The sequence below is a fragment of the Passer montanus genome, unplaced genomic scaffold, assembly GCF_014805655.1.
Source record: "Passer montanus isolate IOZ18808 unplaced genomic scaffold, ASM1480565v1 scaffold1, whole genome shotgun sequence".
Classification (NCBI taxonomy): Eukaryota; Metazoa; Chordata; class Aves; order Passeriformes; family Passeridae; genus Passer; species Passer montanus.
In genome coordinates this window covers 1,788,918-1,810,554 of record NW_024356504.1, presented here as the reverse complement: position 1 = coordinate 1,810,554, position 21,637 = coordinate 1,788,918, and the positions used below count along the sequence as shown (strand labels likewise).

The following is a 21,637-nucleotide window of genomic DNA, read 5'->3' as shown; positions in this document are numbered from 1 at the left end:
TCTGATCAATTTTTAAGCCTGTGTAAGCTAGTATCATCTACTGCATATGCATGAAGAACCACCATCTATAATCAAAATAAGTTAACTCATTTCTATCTCATCAAAAATGCCTCTCTGTTGTAAAATTAACCTGAATCTTATCTATTGTAATGTGTAAAAGTTGTGTGGGTAGTGAGCCTCTGGTAGCATCTACAAATCAGATACTGCCAGAAAACTGTCAGTTGGCAGCACTGCAGAGGGGAAGCAGTACAACACCCTGAAAGCTGAATGGTATGAGATTATTGTACTACTTGTCACACTGGCACTCTCAATTGGAAACTCAAGGGGTTGCTTTCTCTAGATCCTATTTGCTACTGAATTCCTATTGCAGTGCTTTTTTCTTCCTTGCTGCCTCTGGCACGTACTATGGGCCCTTGACTTCCCTCCATTATGCTTCAATGAGATTTCCTTGTTCAAATCTCAGTGGGATTCTGTCAAATCCAAAAGTGAACTATCAAAAACCAGTATCTCCATCTATTTCAATAAATTCATAAAAATTTGGCATGCATGTATCCATTCCAGCCAGCACTGAGAAATGGTTCCACTCAAAATAAACATGAAAAACTCACAGTACAATTCCCAAAGCTGGTTTATTTTTATTTCTCATTAAAACATATCTTTTCTAACAAGTTAAGAAGTGCTACAAACCATTTGAACAGATTATAAATTACTGACCAGAAATGCAAAACAGGAGTGAGCCTAACCTGTATATGCCTTCCTCAGTAAAGTATTCTGTGCCCCTTTTACAGAGGTTCTTCTCCAGAAAATTTCACTGTGGAAGACCTTTACTAGTTAAAGAACAACAAACACTCTATATTGCTAAACATATACATATATACATAAACAATTGTACCCATTTTAGAAGTATTGTCCATATAGCCAATTCTTTCTTCCTTAATAAAATTTTGATTTGCTTTTAAAATTTCCTTTATTTTTTACTTTGTAGACTGGGGAATTGAGGAATTGTGTATCTGTAAATCGATCCCCTCTCCTTAATTTGCTGTAAAGAAAAGAAGTAAAAGACAGTATGAATATCATCAAGCACATGTGCAACTATAGTAAAGTAATCATAATAATGCAAATGGTAAATAGCATTAATGAAAGCTTGATACGCTAAAGAAATGTTTAAATTAAATTCATTAAATTTATGGAAAATAAGTATGTCTGAAAAAGCAAGATACTTTGCTTTCTAGCAAAACAACTTCTAGTAAAATAATGCTAGAAACATGTGACCTCAATCATATTAGGATGTGATATTTCTATAAAACAAAATTCAAAACTTCTTTAAACTCAACAGCACCCATTCAGAACAGTGTAAATCTAACTAAAATATAAATAGGAGACAATAATCTAAAATCTTGACTGACATAAACATTTTTTTCTGTTATTAGTTACCATTTCTCAGAAATACAGAACCTTATAATTTTGGGGTAAAAGAGTGGCAATGTGTCAGTATATAATACTACAGAATTTTAGCATGTAAGTCAATTAATAGAAGTGTGACTCTAATCCTTTTCCAATTTTTTTATAAGTTATCTGGCATAAATATTTTTGAATTGCAAGTGGTAAAGTGAAGACGTCCTACATTACTTTTAGCTCCTACTTTTCCTCAGTCTCACTGCTTCAACTGTTAGCTTACTCACAGAAATAAAAATTATTTTGAGGTTGTATGAGAACAGTGCTCTATTTTTTTTTCAGTTTGTGCATTTATCTTCTCCTGACACAGTGTTGCCAGAATAAAAGGCTTTTTATACCTTTCTCATAAAGTTGGTATAATCCTTTCACTGTCTTCCCTGTTCCAGGGAAGCCTTTCTACTGTCTGTACCTCATGAATACAAATCCTACTAACACACACTCAACACAGTGGAAGTGTTCCTTAAATTAATATTATACTTTAAAAAAATCCAAACCAAACATAAAAACCTCAACAACCTTCTGGCAAAAATCCCACAGAATATTTTTCAGAAGTAATGAACCCAAAGGTCCATTTATATTTAGATCTATTCATGCAAGGGCAAATATATTAGTTTTCTTAATGGAAGTTTGGGTTTCAAATCCCCTTTTAAATTTCAGAAGTTGTTTCACAATTTATGTCTTGTCTTTTAATAATCCATAAAATCCTGTGCCACTAAATTTGATAAGAATAATAGGAGTCAAATTAATTATAAAATAATATATTCAATATAACCAACTATCAAATTAATATATCTTAAGTGATTTTTATATTACATACAACTAGTTAAATTAAAACTACTGAATTATAGAATATTAGTACATAAATTTTCTTTCCATTTGACAAGATTACAAGAACATTATTATCGTATAATCTACCTTTAAGTATAACATTCATAATTTTTCATCTCTAAAGGGGTTTATATAATGATAAACATTAAGATTCACTATTATTTTCTATTAGTCCAAACTATATTTTAGAATTTGAATACTATTGTTATCTTACTTTGGCACTTGGAAATTCTGCCACACTAACTGGAGAAGCCTTATATCAACACTGAAATATCTTTGCAAAAGAGATCTGTGACAGCTCAACTGTTTATTCGGCGTTTTAATAACCAGTCCTTCCAGGGGGTAGTTACGTACACAGAAGAACAAAAGCCCCAGTCTATGTGTACCTACCTGATAAGACTGGGTTCCTTGTAGCAAACAGTGGGTCTGCCTCGTCTCAGGGGTGCTGCTGAGTCTTCTAAAGATTGGGGGGATTTAGGTATGGAAGTGTGAAATTGTATGCTAGTATTTGTCAGTTCTTGGAAAGCTTTTCTCCCTGTAAATACAACAGTTTATATGCTTCATTTTAAATATTTCCTGAATCATTATGTAAACTTCAATCAGTAATTATTTTTGATATGTGTTTCTTAATTCAGGTACATTGATTACTGCTCCCACACTAAAGAAACTCAGCACAACTGCATTGTATTAACTCCATTACATTGCATTATAATAACTGCATGTATTATAGAAGAATTTAAACCTATCTTCCACACTACATTAAAGTTTTCCTATGTTCTTAATGTATCTTATATTAAAAACAAGAGATTGTCACATCACAGTTGGCACACGGGCAGGTTATTAAAAAACCTACTCAACACATTTCTTTTAGACACCGGAATTCCTGTTGGGTTGCAGTGTTTCCAAAGAAACAAAAACGAAATCTTTAAGTCTAGATATATTTTCCATTTAAGAAGGGAACAGTGTAGTCCTGTCTTGTTTCTCTTGGATAAAAGCTCAAGGTATTTTATCTTTCAATCCCCAGCTTTTTGAATGTAATGGAATTCTTCAAAAAAGGAATACATGCTTTAACTAAAATTGCTTCTCAAGAATGTAGACTACTTATATCTGCCCTACTAAGTATCATCTTGGGATATATTGAAAAGTAACAAGGATATTAGTTACCACAATTTAAAAAGACATTGTAACTGATACATGATATAGAAGGTTTTGATCCTTACCTTTTTCCACTCCTGCTTTATCTGCTCTGAACAAGCCATGAGAGGACAGAACTAAGAGAAGACATATTACCACTATTTCAGGCACTAATTCAAAATGCCTTGCTTTTACTAGCCCACACACTTACCATGACAAGGTGTCAGAGTATTTTTGTTACTCTGTTTAGAAATAGGATCCATATTTTGTTCTGCTTTTTCAGCATCCAGTGCTTCATTACAATCATTTTGCCTGTGGGTTTCAGAGCTTTTCAGTATAGAAAAGTTGATGGAAGCATTGTGGTTATCAAGAGCTGGGAGCTCCACATTGGGAAGACCTTCCTGGGAAGAGCTATCTGCCTTAAATGGCATATTCTTACAGCATTCAACTTCAATCACAGGCTTCAACTTACTCACTAAGGAATTCATTTCATGAGGGACTTCCTGATCATCCAAATCATTCTGACCCCCCTGAGCAATATGCCCGAAATAACTTTTTTCTTGTCTGGTCTCAGTAATATCAGAACTAAACCTCTGCTTCTGCTTTACATGCTTATCAGGAAAATTACTTATGTGGGAGGTTTTACTTGCCACTGCTGAGGAATCTACCTTCTTTAACCTGTTAACATCATCATCAACCCGTTCTTTAGCTTGTGGCGTATTCAGCGCTACACCATTCTGAGTAGCTAAAGCTACTTGCATTTGCTGAGTTACAGTTACTTTCTTTCCAGCCTCTGCAAGCAATGAATCTTTATTTTTTAATTCTTCATTTTTACAAACTGAGAACCGTGTAAGATTTTCCTTTGGTATTACATATGTGTTCCGGCTGGCCCTTGCCAATGTACGCTTCAATCTGCCTGGTGAAAAATGGCTGCTCTTTTGGTCTACTTTCTGACTAACTTTAGAAGGGCTGTCACTTGCAGTTTCTCTACCTTGTCTGTAACTACTTTTTTTGTTGCTTTTTCTCTGTGTAATATTCTTCTGGTCTTGTTTTTTCTTGCTGCTGTCACATTGGTTTATCTCTGTTTGAGATTTTTTGGAAATATATTCTCCATACTGGCCGTTTTCCTCTCTACAGGATTTTTCTGTGTTTGCTTTGGAAAGGTTTTGAGAAGTCTTCCTCTTTATTGTTGGTTTGTTATCTTTCTCATTTGTATTCAGAAAGCCCTTCTGTAAAGCCAATGCATCAGAAATGTTATCTTGGAATGGTAAATTTTCAACACAATAAACTTCTGATGGGATCTTGTTAACAGATGAGCACGAGTCTGTTTTTTGTATTCTGCTTTCCACTTCTCCAAACATTTCTGAGACTGTTCCTCTACTTGTCTCTTGTTTTCTTGGATTCATTACATTAACCTGGTATGTCCTCCTGGAATCCTTAGTTTTACTTGTTCTATTCTGTTGCTCTACAGAATTTCCTGTAGGTAGCTGTTCTGTCTGACTTTGGAATAGCTGAGTTTGTGAAGCAGTAGTTTCCAAAGTTTCACTATTGTCAGCCCTAGAGAGCCTTTCTTCTGCATGCAAATTTGAATAGACTTCAGTCTTTCTTTTAATTTTTTCTTTATCCTTCTTAGAATATTTTACTTTTCTGAAATTTGGTAATATTTTGTCAGAATTGGTATTATTAATTTTATTTTGGTGCAATTTATAATTGCCTTTTGCTGTAACTGTGAGTAATTCACATGCATCACTGGCAGTCAACTCCATATCAGCATCATAAACAGTTTCTTCAGGCTTCATCTTGTCAGTAAAAAGCAGCTTGTTAAAATCTGTCTCACTTTCACCGTTAAATTTAAGAGGTGAAGGAATAAGGCAAGACAAGTCACTTGAACCTTCCTGCAAATTCTTATCATTGGTGTTGCTGCTACTGTTGATGATTAGGTGAGGCAGACTCAATGACCTACACTTTTTATCAAAATCCTTTATGTTAGGTTGAGTTTTTGACTTACAAAGTACTGCATTTTTCTTTCTTTCAGTCACATTTTCATAGGATGGCAATAAACTACCATGATATTGTTCTGCAGGCTCCTCAGGCTGTTCTAAGGATTGTGTATTTTTTCCATTAGTTAGGAAGGCACTATTGCAACTTAATTCTGCACACAGTTGATTTTCTGCAAAGAGAAAAATTTCAGAAGCTCAGGGAAAATAAGAATGGAATGTAGTTATCTGCATAAAACTACTGAAGGCTGAACCAGAAGTACGGAAAATTATACTTTTTATTTTTTACTGAATGCACATATTCTATGGTTGGCCCTTAAAAATTTAGTAAACTGAAGCTAATTTCATAATTAACTGAAGTTGGACTTTTCAAATTGGACATAAATAAAACTAATTTTCTATAACTACTTGAGCTATTATTTGATTATCTTAGCTATGTAATTTCAACGAGTATTATTCTATATATGATTGTCAGGACACCTATACTTATGGATAAGCATTTATTTTTCACTAGTTTATTACAGTTTATGAATCTTACTATACCTTCTGTACTGCACATTGAGTAATGAATTATTAAATACTAAATCTCAGAGAGCGTGAAAAATAAATCCCACAGAAATACATCATACCTTTCAAAAATCTATTCTTGTCAACCATTGGTTCTGTTTCAATAAACTTTTGATTATTTGTACCAGGAGACAAGAGTGATGCAAACTTGACTTGATCTGAATGCAATTCCTCTGTGAAATTAGTGGAACACTTGTAAGAATTTGATGCTTTGCCCAGAGAAGGGCTACCTTGCTGCTTTGCATTAGCTGTTGCAATGAAAGGAAGCTTTGCTGGCAATTCTAGAGATCTGAAAGAGAAAATTTTACTGTGAAGATTTTTATTACATTTTCCATCGTGACATTCAATTGTTCAAAATGTTCCCTTAATAATGTATAATAGCTGAAAACAAGATCTTAAGTATGATATTGGGTTCTGTCTTGGGGCAAATGTATTTTTGATGATAACAAATCCTTCTTTGGGCTGGTGAGATCACATGATACAAGCAGTGAGTTACTCAAACACAAGTTTTGTCTACCACTCTAAATTCTGAGCCACAAATAGGAAATTTCTGGATTAAACAGAAAATGGTTTCTCATTATCTCAAAACTCCCTAGGACAATGCACAAAGATGAGCTGCAAGAGAAAGCCACAGACACCAACCACCTCTGGCATTTCATACAAGCACGTACCGAGCTGACCGACGTGCACTCCTGAACTTGCCTCCAGTAGGGCTGCTTGGGCCAGCTGACAGGGGAAAGGAACTCTGGAGGTCCTTTCAAAAGAACAGCAGGGAAATACAAATAGTTAAATATTCTCTTATGCTTTAAGTATTGGAAATACCCATAAGGAAAAAAACCCCACAAAATGAATGGGGAAAAAACACATGCACTGATGGAATACACGTGATATTCACACACATACAATAATTTTGAAGTGAAATATTTTGTTACAAAATTCATCAAAATACATAACCTACTTTTATTCCAAAGGAATGTAGAGACTTTCTAAATGTATCTGTAACTCATACAAACTACATTACACATATAGAAGCACAGAGCAACACTAAGCAAGTTGAGAACAGACAACACAATATTTTCCTTTCAAAAAAACTAATTCTACTTTTTCCATGACACAAGAACTAACATGGACTATGTTTTCTGGTTAAGTTTCCAGATGTAAGATATTTATTGCAACACTAAGCAAGGAAGGCAGGTAGCTTGCTCACTGCATGCTGAAGTGCTAAGCTTTTTTTTAACCACATGATTCTTCTTTCAGTCTAACTGATATTTAACTTTTAGATACTCTGGAAACCAGATTAAATGCTAAATTTTCAGTATAGTAAAATTCCATCAATTTTAATATACTAGTTTAAGCTTTTAAAAAGTTTTAAGGAGTTGAGGCAAATGTTTTACAATACAAATAGTATTTCAATATTGCACTCAATTTGATGCTCTGACAATCTTAGCCTGGAAGATGTGTTCAATATGGTAAAATTGAAAAAACATCTTACCTCAGAAGGACTGCTTATTTCTATTGCAGTTAAGAGGTTTTCATTCAAAAATGCCTCTATTCCAATAAGAGTTTTATTCTGCATATAATAGAAAAAATATATTTTAAGTGGTAAGAAGAGACAAGATATAAAAGGTGAGTTTATGCTGCAATTTTTTTTTACTTAATTGAGCACAAACTCATTTTATTACCTATAAACATAAACCTGAACCTGGGACTAAAATAGCTATAGACATACACCCTGATAGACAAAATAGTTCAAAAAAAGCTAAAAAGGAAAAATTAAACGTAAATATTATGCAGTCAGGTGATATAACTTCACAAATCTGAAACATGTATTTTAAGCCACCACTTTAGAAGTAATACTAAGTTTCAAAAAAAGATAAAAGCTTAGTTTAGCTGCTCTAAGTTTAAATAATATTATTTGCAGCATACCAAACTGGTCAGTTTTTGACGAAGTGAGATATTATGAAGCTGCAGTTTTTCTACTTCCTTCTGAAGAAAAATCTTCTCATTCTTTAGCTTGCGAGAATTTTCTTTTTCAACACTCAAAGCCACAGCTAATGCTTTGTTATTTTGTTGTAAAGATACTTTAAACATAGATGAGTTATCTAAAGGAGACAAAATAAAATTATTTTCAACAGCTTCAGTTCCAGGCCCTCTTTGTGTGCACCATCACTATAGACAACGTTTTTATCTCTAGGTTTTGGTGCTACAGCAACAAAGCCTAACACTTTCCAATATAAAATAGTTTATGTAGCTGTCATTCTGATGACCACCCTGTCTATTTCAAGTTTATTTCATGCATAGATTTACTCTAGTCTGGATATTTTAAGAAGAAAACCTTTAAAATTTGATAGCTTCACAGGCATAAAAATATTTTCAAATATTAAAAAATTATAAATATTACAAATGCAAACATTCTCATAATAAATGTGAGTTTTGACAATCTAAAGAAAAAAAAAAGCTTTATATTAAAAATATATATTCCCACTGTCTTTATGAAAACCTACCTGTATTTATCTGTTACAGAATAGTTGTAACAGGCAGAATTTCATGTTAAATATGATTACAATTCTTTTTGAAGCCATAAATTCTAAGTACAATATATGGCTTCAGTTTCATTTTAACAGGACTTACTTATTAATTTAGTTTTGATTTTAGAAGCTAAAGAAGCATTCCATTTTGCAGCTTGTAATGCTCCATCCCTCTTCTTCATCCATCCTTTAGCAGCATTTGAGGTGAACACAGCAGATGATGATTTAGGAGTTGCACCTTTATCCATCCTCAAAATGAATCTGTATACCGTCAAGGGGAATGCACAAATAAATAGATGATCTTTTTGGCACTTTTCAAAATTGAGTTTATTTTGTCTTATGAGGATTTTTGGGCCTGAAGTCGAAAGAATTGCCTCAGTCTTTACCTTTCTTCAGTTAATTAAAACAGATTAATGTATTAATCAACACAATGAGACATTAACACAGAGAGACACAATACTTAACTAGTAAACCATGAAACCTGAAACGATCACAGATTTTTTTTTAGCTCGCCTATTCCCTCACGTTAACTATCCGAGTTCACACATACAAGGGGGAAACCCCCAGGTTCTACCACTTCACCGTACGACCAGACCAGCTTGCGCTTTGTCAGACAGATTTAAAACCGACGCGTTTAAATGAACCGCACTACAAACGGTGCAAAGTTAACCCGAAAGAGACAAAGCGAGGGAAGCAGAGCCCGGCCGGCCGGCAGAGGCGCGGGCGGGCGGGGCCGCGCCCTGAGGAGGCGCCGGGAGGCTCCGCCCGCCCCCGGAGCCCTCAGGGCCCTCGGGGCCAACNAGGCGGCGCCGTTGGGCCGGGCCGGGCGCGCGCGGCTCCCGGAGCGGGGAGCGGGGAGCGGCCGCGGTGCGGGGCACACGGGAGCACACGGGAGCACAACGTGCCCGGGAAAACAGCGCGGCTGGGCTCCGACCCGCGGCCGAGGGCGCCTCAGGAGTGCGGTACGCACAGGTCAGTAACCGCTAGTCCCCGCTCCCGGCTCTTTAGTGACATCTCTGTGGTTTAAAAAGGAGTTGGGCGTTTGTCACTTCCTAGATACGTGTCTTTGGGAACCATTTTCAATACCAACCATTAATAGCATTTAATAATAACATAACATAATAATACAATAAAATTTTTAAAAATAGACATTAAGGATATGAACACTTACTATCAATCTCAGTGCACTGTGAGAATTGGAGTAGAAAACTCCAGATACTCCACTTAGCTGTCAGAGATGTTTAGGAAGAGTTTGAGGTGTCTGGCTTTCATTCAAAGACTTCCTTTAGGTTGAAGGGAGAAAAACATGTAATTCCTTCTCAGTGGCAAGTTAAATTTCTTTCTGGCTGATTCTGAGCCATTAGTAACACATGGAATGACAATGTATAGACAGCAATCAGGGCAGTTAGGAAGACAACTGTGATAAATTCACAGCCTAGTACATTATATGCTGCCTGCATGCCTACAGACTTGGAAGGGCAGGAAGTCTCTGACAACAGAATTTGAGCAAGCCCAGTTTTAATGTGGTTCAGGTAATATTAGGATTGTGAACTGCATGAAGTACTTTAGTCTAATTAAATGCTTTTCCCAAAAATCTCTTTTAAGTCCAAAAGCCCTTTAACACTCTCTTTGCATACATTCTCTTTTACTGGCTACATGTGCCCAGTTCTACCATTAGCTCAGGTAGACATTAATTGCTAAATTGACCCAGGAATTGGTAAGAGTAAGCTGAATTTATGTTTTTTTTTTTTTAAGATTCAGAGGGTTGGAATAAAAAGCATCAGTTTCTCTAATGCAGTAATCATCACAAACCTCACCTTGCTGTGTGCCAACATTACAATATTCTATAAAGTAAGTCAAAGGAATCACACATGAAATGTAAGTAGCATTATGTGAAAATGGATCTTCATGAACTTACTATTTTCCTAATCTGCTCTAAACATCATCTGGAGAGTCCCTCGCTTCTACCTTTTTTAGTGAATGATGTATGACAGAGTTTCTCAGTGTGGCCCTGAAGTGCAAAACCCTTAAAATACATCTTTGATCCAGCACACATCATATACCTTTGGTATGTTTTCCCTTACAAGGAAACTTGGAAGTGACCATAGCCACTATAAAACTCTGGCCAAATAAAAGAGCAAATAACCTTACCTAACTTTAAAACCAGAAAACCAATCTAATAAAACTTACCTCCTCCTCCTCCTTTCCACAAGGCAGTGTTTTCCTCCAGATCCAAGTTTTCATTTCCTCCAATTCCACAACCGTCTCAGGTCTTGAAGAGGCAATCACCAATTTGCTTCCATTTAGTGTTTATGTCACTACTGTGGGCAATAAATTTAAAATAAAATGTGAAGTATTGCATTTCCACCCATGGTCATACTTTCCTTTACCCTTCACTGAGGAACTCCCACGCTGGAACACTTCACATGTACAAATCTCCAGTTAATTGCCAGCTACTCAAAGCAGGGAAGAACTTAAAGCACTGCCAAGTTTCACAGCCTATATATCTTAAATGTATATTAAGAGCAGAATTATGAGTTTCAGTCACTTGGGATCCTATGACTGGTCTTTAAACTGAGTAGAAATGAAAGGTAGTTAGGGAAAGACATGCAGATTCTTGTGAAAGCTCTAATCATGTGGGAACTGAACTTGTACCTTACTAGATACATACATATTAATGTCTGAGAAGAATCTTGGTTGAGAAATTAATCCTGTAGTACCTAATACAGTGTGAGCTATGACTAAAGCACTTCTGGTGAGTTGATTATGTAGAACAGCTTCTCTCTTTCAGGATTTTCTTATGTCCAACAAGACCTGAGCTCATGATACAGCTTTTCCTGACATTATAGTATTAAGAACCTATCTTCCTCTAATCACACCACTTCTTGCACAAGCTTAATGAAAAATCCATTTCTTAATGCCTCTTCCTCTCCATCAAATTTGACTGAAATTGGTGAAGTGAAACACAAATATATAGAGGATGAGTATGTAAGCCTGGCTTCCTTGGGAAACTAGTGAACACCAAAACAAAACCATCCCTGTGTTCATTTCCCAAAACACGCAGCTCAAAAGGCACTTTGCTTGTAGGGGCTGGTTATGCTGCACACTTCTATGCCAAGTAAATGCTGTACTAAGCCTGAATCATAATGATTAAATCTGGTTAAATCTGAGGTCCAAACAAAACCTATTTCATTGTTTGTTTATATATATATGTGTGTGTGTGTGTGTGTGTGTGTATTGACTGAAACTGCATATATCGTCCTGGTCTCACAGTACAGAAATACAGGAACATTGTTCAGACTTTTGAGGCAAAACCAAGCCAGCTTAAACGTGAAAAGAAGCATGGAAAGCTGCAGCTTCATGAAGTGAATGTTTTAGAGTCAGAAAGACCAAAAGCTGTACTTACACTATAACATTTGATAACAATGGCCACATTTAAGTTGCAATTACTATGCATGAACTATTCCCAGTGAGTACAGGAAAACATATCCTCACTAAAGATACAGTAAAACTAGATACCATTTTTCCATAAAAACCATCTAGTATACTTTTGTTTTACAGTAAATCCAATATCCATGAATTATCAGCCTATATTGCATTCAATCACATGTAACTTCTGTTAATTCATTAGATATTAAGCATAAGAAACCTGGCTTCTCTTGGTCAAGAAATGTCCAGGAGAGCCTTGGTGCTTGGCATGCCATTCCCTCTCTTTGCTGCAACTGCAGCATAATTATATGCCAAGAAAAATTAAATGTGTGTACTTTATGGCTTTACTAAATGGCCTGAACTGCCATTGGAATGCAAATCTGCATTAAGATAAAAAGTGAGTTTTAAGTAGTAAGTTATCATTCGGAGTTACACAATTTCAAAAAGAATTTATTATCCCCATACTAGGACCAGATGATGATTTATGTGATTGATTTGGTTCTCTCCTCTAATGTTCTTCATTTGACTGAAGTCTGAATTGAAAGTTTATGGTCCTAAATATTAACTGAAAACAAAGCAGTCCATGAATACTTAGGTAATGTCAAAAATAAAAATGTAGTAACAGACCAGAATAAAGCAAGCAACACAAGTGGAACGGTAGTTGCTGTGTGTTACATATCATTTGGTCTGACCCCTTTTGCAAGTCAGCCTGTAGCTGAAGCTTTGAATGCATTAAATTGGTGACAAAACACCTCCAAAATGAAATTAGGAGTAAAAAATTAGAATGATACAAGATGAAAATCAAAAGGAATTGTAAATATAACTGAGTAAACTATTTAAATACAATGTAGGCACATTTCTTATAAGTGCAGTGTAGAGTTAAGTAAGTGGATTTTTACTGGACTTCAGGTAGCAATAAAAATACAGTGTTAATATCTGGGATTTAGTTATCTCATTATATAGTAAATATGATATATAAAATATATTATTTCTATTATATATTCTAAACATATAACCAGCTCATACCTTCCAGAAAGTCTGCACAAATCCAAAGTTTGGCGCTGTTTTTTGCACTCCTAGTTACTTGGCAGTTGTATCCAAAATGATCAGTTTCTTACTGTATGATTGGGCAAAAAACCAAACTTTGTAAGCAAATAAAGGAAAATTAAATGGGAACTAGACAAAATGTTGCAATTTTTTAAAAGAAAATGCAGCTGTATTTTAGAAATATTTTTCATGTGTAACTTTGTGTAATGAGGCTGAGACAAAAGTGTAACAAGAACCTATTTTCACCTTTCTGTTGTTTATTGTATGCATTTTTGATGACCACACAACTGTATGTCAGACAAGGAATTTAAAAGGACTGTATGAGGGTGAGGCATCTTGTCTGCATTACTGCATCACAGAATCATCAATACTGCAAGAGATCTTCAAGATCATCTGCCATCAACCCAGCACCACCATGTCAGGAGCCAGCTCAGGCTGCTCTCAGATCCAGAGCTGCCCAGCTGAGAAGGACATGGGGGGAACTGGTGGAGTAGAGGCTGGACGTGAGCCAGACTGGGCACTCCCAGCCCAGAGAGCCAAACGTGTCCTGGGCTGCATCCAAAGCCCCGTGGGCAGAGGGCAAGGCAGGGGATTCTGCCCCTCTGAGATCCCACCTGGAACCCTGCAGCCGGCTCTGGGGCCAGCACAGGGGGGACAGGGACCTGCTGGAGTGAGTCCAGAGAAGGTCACCAAGAGATCAGAGAAATAGAGAACCTCTTTTTTGAGGAAAGGTGAGAGCATTGTGTTTGTTCAGTCTGGGGAAGACAGGGCTTTGGGGTGACCGAACTGCAGCCTTCCAGTACCTTAAAGGAACTTATATTAAAGATGAGCAATAGTATTTATACAAACATGTAATGCCAGGAAAAGAGAAAACATGTTCACATTGAAAGAGAACAGCTTTATAGTAGCTGTTAGGAAAAAACCCATTCTTTTCTGTGAGGGTGGTGAGGCACTGGAACAGGCTGCCCAGGGAATGTGGATGCCCCATCCAGGGGGTAGTTGGAAGTAGATGATCTCCAAGGTTCCCTTCCAAGCCAAACCATCCTAACATTCTTACTATGGAGACTGTAGAAACAGCAATAGAATCAAGCCCACTCTAAGTAAACCCGCTTTTATAACAATAATAAAAATATTTAAAAATTAAGCACGGTTTGTGCCTTACAGAGCAGCCGACTGCAGGCGGGCCAGCCGCGCTTGGAGGGCGCCTGAGGGAGCCGCTGCCGGGAGCAGCGGCAGCCGAGCCCGGGGCCCCTGCACCCGGCTGGGACTCCGGGGAGGGCATGGCACGGCCGGGGAACACCGGCTGCCCCTCTGCTGTCCCCGCTCGGCCCGGCCCAGCCCTCCCCGCTGCCATTTTGCGGCGCAGGTAACGCTGCCGGCGCTGGGCGCTGCTCCGGGGCGAGGCGCGCTGCGCTTCCCGCTCCTGGGCGGAGCAGCGCCCCGGGGGCTGGGAGGGGCGAGCGAGGGGCCCGGGAAGTTAAAGCAGTCCTAATGAAAGATCGGTTTTTAAAGAAGCCACGGTGTCATTGTTTCAAAATGAGCTGCATTTTCAGTGCTGTGAAGTATGCTCAGTATTTTCCAGGTTGTCCTTCCAGAGCTCTGGTCACACGTCCTCACCACATAACTCTGCTTGCCTATTTGTCTGGAAAGAGTAAGCTTTGTGTTTCCTAGCAAAGTGAAATGCCATAGTTTGTTACACTAAAGGTGTAGAATATTTGGCTACGTGCATTACTAGGTCTCCAGAACTGTTTTTAAAGTGGAATCCTGTTACAGATGTGCAAGAGCTGAGCTATCGCTTAGGTCTTGTATGCGATACGTTGAGTCTGTAGCTGGCATTAGTTTGATTTCTATTTGTATCTGGTTTAGGTTTGAATAGCTCATAATGACATCACCATTGGCAAATGCAATGGAAGAGGGCAAGGCTGAAGATGTCCAGGATATTCTCTGATTGAATGTGCGTGTTTATACCTGGCCAGGCACGAGTCTGTGTGCCGCTTTAAGGATTCCACACTGGTGTCCATGTTTAGTGGACGCTTTCCTCTGAAAGTGGATGAAGCGGGTGAATATACACATTCTGATCATGGAGCTCTCTGGCAATACATGCTTTTATGTCTATTTATGCATTTTATAGTATATCTTTTCCCAGTCTGCTGAGCATCAGTTGGCTTCTAATTCCAGGTTGTAAAACAATTTTGCATGCATGACTTTATATGTATAGATAATTCATCTGAATTTGAATTCCACAAGTCTGTTTGTGCTTGCAAATACACACATTTGTACAGTGTCATGTCCCTGTCCAAACTGTGGCTTTGGAATGTACTTCTTCAGTAAGAATACAAAAATAGATAAAACTGAAGAACTGAAGTTGGCAGAGTGTTTGGCATTTATCTTGGGTCTGTCTGTGAACCCCTATAATTTCCAAAGGCATCTCATTCCCTCTGTTCATTACCTAAAGAGATTTGGGTCTGATCTTTGTTTCAGACAGTAAAAAATTGCATTTTTCACCACCATGGCTTGATATAAAAGTTTGAATAAAACTATTCAGGGGTCAAATTTCACACTTGTTTGTGACTTAGAAATCCTGCCAAAGTAGATCCAGTTAAAAGAGACGATGGATGAAGAATGATGGATGATGTTGCATACATCAAATTGTTTAAAATACCCAAAATGTTTAACATAAGGAGTTTGCATAACACAGCAGGACTTTGCTACCATCTTTCATAATTGCAGCGAACAGCCTGTTGTACAGACTGTATGGTTTGGCTGGTTTTCATGGGGTCCTTGAGCCCTTCAGGCAAAGGAGAGAAAAAGAAACACACACAGTACAACTTGAGCAATATACAGAGGCTTGACTAGATGTGCACTGGAACTGATGCTGATTTTAACTATTTTAAATAATCTAGAAGCAAAATTGAACAGATCCCTGCAACAGTGAGTAAAGATGCACCTACAGTTAGAATGAGAAATGTGTCTAGAATTAGATTTTAGCATTTTAAGCAGAGTGCAGCACAGCTGAGACTGTATGTTGCTATGGTCCTATGCAGATTAGTGATTTCACTGAAACGCCAAAGAAATGTTTACTGCACTAAGAATTTTATCTTCAAATAACAAATATTCCAGGAAAACAAAATACCATTTAAAAAGAGTAAAGACAATATACTTACTCCTCCTCAGTAAAACCAGTACAGAAGTTTTGTACAAAAGGCTGTACTTGATGATTTGGTAAAGTATTTTTAATAACTTAGTGTTTTCAGGAGCATGTCTAATTGACTGAGATGGAATCCTGTTTAAATATCTTCTGGCTTATCTTCATGGAGAAATTCAGATTCCTGGAGATGAAAAAGTTGGAACTACACTTCAGCCTGAAACAAATTATTTTGGAATGCCTTATCCATACAGTCTGTCTGGTCATTTGGCCAATGAACTGGAAATACACTCTTTAAGGTCCAGTATAGTGCTTAAAAAGGTCCTGACATTTCTTAACATTTTTGATGCTGAACTCTCCAACCCATGCCATTCTTTAGCACCAACACTAAAGCTACAGAATGTCCAAGTTAGCACTTCTTAGTGACCACACTAAATCATGAGTAAATTCAGAGTTTTAGGTTAAGAAATCCTACAGTTGGTAATGCAGTCAGTATAATTAAGGACAGCATCATTGTAATACAGCAATAGTTTAAATGCTGTGTTGTACATGCAAGTCTGCTGTAGAACTTGTGCAGTAGGAAGGAAATTTAATTTCCTATTTGGCTTCAAATCCTACTTGAAATTAGATTTGATCCCTTCAAGTTGTTTGGGTTGGGATTTATTTTTCTGTTTTACAAATTATTCTTAAAACTTGTAATACAAAATGTACTCTGACATTTCTATAGAATGAGAAAATATAATTAGTGTATTATTTAACATCCTAAGGTTTTAGAGTATTGTAACTTAAAAGCTAATTCTAATTAACTGGCAGGAAATTAACTCACATTACCAGCTCTGGCTGTGTTATTCCTGAGAGTCATCTGTGTTCTCTTAGCAAGTTATTTTCTCTGTATTTCACGTTCTCCCTTACTATTTTCCTTTTGAAAAGTGTAAAACAATTCCAGGCCGTCCTATTTGGCTTCAAATCCTACTTGAAATTAGATTTGATCCCTTCAAGTTGTTTGGGTTGGGATTTATTTTTCTGTTTTACAAATTATTCTTAAAACTTGTAATACAAAATGTACTCTGACATTTCTATAGAATGAGAAAATATAATTAGTGTATTATTTAACATCCTAAGGTTTTAGAGTATTGTAACTTAAAAGCTAATTCTAATTAACTGGCAGGAAATTAACTCACATTACCAGCTCTGGCTGTGTTATTCCTGAGAGTCATCTGTGTTCTCTTAGCAAGTTATTTTCTCTGTATTTAACATTCTCCCTTACTATTTTCCTTTTGAAAACTGTAAAACAATTCCGGGTCTTCAGTTTCTCTGCATGTTAAGGAGTTGCCTTGCCTTTAACTATTTCTGTTGCCTTTCTTTGAACCTCTTAGTTTCACAACATTCTCTAGTAACATCAGATAAGAAGTAACTGCAGACGTTATTCTAGAAAAACTATATCCTTGATTTACTTAAAAGAGTTCACTGGTACAGTTAAGAAAACCTAAATATAAATGCTTATTCAACTAAAATTACTGCATTCTTATTAATATTCTATATGTTTTATGCTTTTTCTAGGCTTTGTTGGATTTCTGCGCTTCCTAGTTTCACAACATTCTCTAGTAACATCAGATAAGAAGTAACTGCAGACGTTATTCTAGAAAAACTATATCCTTAATTTACTTAAAAGAGCTCACTAGTTCAGTTAAGAAAACTTAAATATAAATGCTTATTCAACTAAAAATACTGCATTCTTATTAATAGTCTATATGTTTTTTTCTAGGCTTTGTTGGATTTCTGTGCTTCTCACCATTTAGTTTGCACCAAGCCTACAGTTTGGGTCCTGCACTATCTCAACATTTCTGGAGCAAACTGTGAAAGTAAAATTATGGGTGTGCATGCCACAAGAGCTGATGGGACTGATGCAATTAATAAGGTGCTAGGAATGAAAATTCCTAGTAAATGCATGTACAAAAGGTAGGGTGACTGTCAAACTTGAAAGCACTCTGAAGTGAGAATAAATACATATTATAACTATGCCTAAATATTATACTATGTAGCATAATGCAGCATTATTGTAGTATATTGTACTATAAATCTGTGGAAGGAATCTTTCCAATTCCCAGAGTAGCTGGATAATAGAATGGCCAGAATAAACAAATAAACAAGACAAAAACTAAGTCTGGAGGTTAAGAATTTGAGACAGTACACACAAGACGGTTAGCATGCAGTTGCTCTAAGTTCTTATTCTGCTTGACTTACCATTTTTAAAATACAATTAAAATAACAATTAAAAATTATTCTCTAATATTTAAACTAAATACAGTAACTAAATCCCCATACAGAAAAACCTCCAGAAATATTTGCAAAGTTGGTTGTGGTTCTTGCACTTCTTTTGTGCAGTTTTCTAAGATAGCTGAACACTGAGAAGCCAAGTTGAAATAGTTTTAATTCTTTAAAGAACGTGTACAGCTGTACTACACTATTAATGTATTTACATGGCAGTAATTGGAAGTTATTGAGAGACCTGTACTTACAATTGGAAGCACTTGGTCTTTGTCACTCTCACAGTGCAGTGTCAGAAGTGTCACTGTGCATCTTTTGATTAAGATAGAGCTCTTGATACTTTATCATATTTAAAATTAGGACGCATATCTTCCTAAATTTAGGCTGGGAACATTAATATTTATTCCAAGGGTATTTGGCAACATATCAGGTATCTGTTCTCCTACTGTGTATTCTAGAAAAATAGGTTTTACATAATTAATTCTGTAATTATTCTTCTATGAACATCTATCTTTTCATGAACATCCAATTTTAGCAATAGGCATTCACAGGAGTATTAGAACCTCTTATTTGAATAAAACCAAAATCAGAGTAACATTTTCCTTTCTGCTTTATAAAACATTTACTGCTAAGTCCTTATAGTTAGGATTTGGTAAAAAGAATGATACATTTCACCAATGGTACATTTCTAAGGACTTAGCTAACTAATCACATAGCTGTTACCTTTAAAACAATATTCCTAGAGAAGCTGGAAATAACATCCAGTACATCTGGAGTATTACTCAGGAGCTGAGCTGAAAAAGATGAGGGATGCTCTCGATGCCTGGGAAGGGAGAGGTAGAGTAATAATTTTTTATTTCAGTAATACCACTTTTTAACATAAAAATAAGAAAAAAATATTTTACAACTAAGTATAATAAAAACCTCTGCATAAACTTTGATAACATTGTAAAATAGTAGTGTCTCTTTGGAAGGAAGAAAATGTTTCATGGGATGTTCCAGAGAGGGGACAGAAATTGACATGAACGAAGCCCCATGCTGGCTGTCAGCAATGCTCATGTCAGCAGGTTGAGAGCTGAAATTCTGCCTAATAAAATACATGTATTCATATATTTAGTCAGGTGGAAACATGCATGGCTGTGTTCTCTCAGCTCATCAGTACAATGCTGCTATGAAATGCAGGTGTCAGCTACTGAGAGTGCCTCAGGAGCTGCCTGAATGTTGGACTCTGGAAGAATGCCCTCTGAGAGGCAGTTTGCATCATATGTCTCTAGTTTATAAAAGGTATGCTGATTTGCATAGGTGGCGTAAAATTAATTAACAAATACACTACCATCTTTTTTTCCCCCCTCTATAATTTCACGTTCCTTAAATATCTGTGCATGTTGAGATATCTCTGGTTTTTTAAATTTACATTTTTAAAGAATGTCATAGACCTCTTAACTGCACAACTGAACTTGCTAGAAACAAATTACAGGCTTTTTTAGGCTGCTGAGATTTCTCAGCAGCCTGGTAAGGAGTAACTTGAAAACTACAAAGCAGTATTAGTTAAATGGACTGCTAAACCTGAAATTTAAGTGAACACTTTAAAAGGTGAACTGATTTTCACATCTGTGAGATGTCTTATTTTTAGAAGGAGTTTCTAGAACTTCCTTTCTACAGTTTTATTGCAATATTTGTGATTACACCTCCATTCTCCACACATTACCTAAAAGCAGCCATTTGCTGGCGCAGACACCTGAGCCAGCCTACAGCCACTTCACTGCTACAGTTTTTAATGTGTCTTCTAAGAGAGGCAGAAGAGATTGATGGTTCCATTCACAGAAAGGCAGCCCTGATTGTAGTGATGAACTGTTGGGAACACTAATTTATGCTTCTTACAGTATCACTGAAACCTATTTGTGAAAGGCTGCTGCAGATGGTCTGTTTTGTAATAATGTTACAAAAATAACAATTTACATATATAGTTCATTTTTTTAAATTGAACTTCTTTGTTTTACAGATGATTAATTGGCTGTACTGAAGCAGAAGGCTGTTTACCATGTAAAGTGGGTTTCCAGCCAATTAGATTCTCAGGTCCCTCAACAAGTACCGACCTAAAAGTCAAGAATTCATCTTCATTAAAGGTAGCTGCTTGCAATGCTTCCCATTCTGCAGGAATTCTTAAACGACTCCATAGTGAAGGTCTGATGCTGCACAAAGAAGCTTCTCAAACCACATCCACAACATGCACAGCAAGTCCCAGGCTCCCTGAGGAAGGCAGAGTGCTGGCAGTGGGCCACTGAGCCAAATGCCATTCCAAGCTGCAGGGAGCAAGAAGCCTGTGAACAACTGGGCAGTGAAGGTGAAAAGGACTCTGCTTTTTCTTGTGACACCATCTCAGCCACCACCTTCTGCATCCAGTAAAACAAGTGAACAGGACAGTGTTGCTGTTCAAATTCCTACAGTACTAAACAAGAAAGAACCAGCTGTATTAGCAGAAAGTATTACACTTGAGAATGATAGAGTGCATGGGTAATGTTTGATGCAGTCTGATAGACTGAACAGGTCTACATTATATGGTTGAAGAGGAGGTGATTATCTCCTGTGATCCTTTATTCAAGATTAGGTAGAAAATTGTGATGAAAAAGATAATGAAAAGCACAGGAAGAAATTGTTTTAAGAGAGCATTGAAATATGAGTTTTCTGCTTTATTTCTGGTTATTTTTTAGATGTTGGGAAGGGAGGAAGAAAAATGGATTAAAAAAATCGCTCAAGCATATGCAGCTTAACATTCCAGTAACTCCCATTTGTATTTCTGTTGTGCTGTACTGTAAAGTGAGTACTTGCACAGTGTAAAAGAAAACCTCTTTATCAATTTTAACTACAGTGAGTCTCAATTTGTACCTTTAAAGGGGGAAGGGGGAAGAACAGATAAAAGTAAGTAGCTTTTATTAGACAGAAGTTTGCCACAAATGTACAACGTACGCGTGCTGCAGAGACCAGAAGGCACTTCTGGTGAGGGTAAATCACCATTTTTGCTCTTACTAGCAATGCAAGGGATCACCTGTGCTTGTACACTGAGAGAAAATTGAGAAATACAGGAAGGGAAGAAGTGTGCTGTGTGAGTAAAAAGGCTGCTCTCTCTGGAGAGACACACATTTACAGACACATGCAGTACCGTGGTGTGGTCTGCCACCAGGGCAAGGATGGTGCAGCTGTGGCGTTTTGTATCACACTGCCAGAGGATGGCTTTTCTG

The 21,637-nt window shown here is 36.9% G+C and overlaps 2 protein-coding genes across 2 annotated transcripts; one reads left to right on the top strand and one right to left on the bottom strand.

Annotated features, from left to right (window-relative positions):
* Positions 1-615: 615 nt before the first annotated feature.
* Positions 616-9,223, bottom strand: SGO2 (shugoshin 2). Its single transcript, XM_039697000.1, has 9 exons — positions 8,975-9,223; positions 8,613-8,770; positions 7,908-8,083; positions 7,474-7,551; positions 6,653-6,735; positions 6,044-6,270; positions 3,629-5,587; positions 2,674-2,818; positions 616-1,039 (listed from the first exon to the last, which is right to left on the bottom strand). Exons 2-9 carry the CDS (start codon positions 8,755-8,757, stop codon positions 934-936), a joined length of 2,919 nt encoding a protein of 972 aa, XP_039552934.1. The 5' UTR covers positions 8,758-8,770; positions 8,975-9,223; the 3' UTR covers positions 616-933.
* KCTD18 (potassium channel tetramerization domain containing 18) lies at positions 9,148-21,380 on the top strand. The gene is made up of 5 exons (XM_039696899.1): positions 9,148-9,173; positions 9,313-9,481; positions 10,265-10,360; positions 17,896-18,089; positions 20,401-21,380. The coding sequence occupies exons 1-5, from the start codon at positions 9,148-9,150 to the stop codon at positions 20,402-20,404; spliced, it is 489 nt and encodes a 162-aa protein (XP_039552833.1). The 3' UTR covers positions 20,405-21,380.
* The last annotated feature ends 257 nt before the right edge of the window (positions 21,381-21,637 follow it).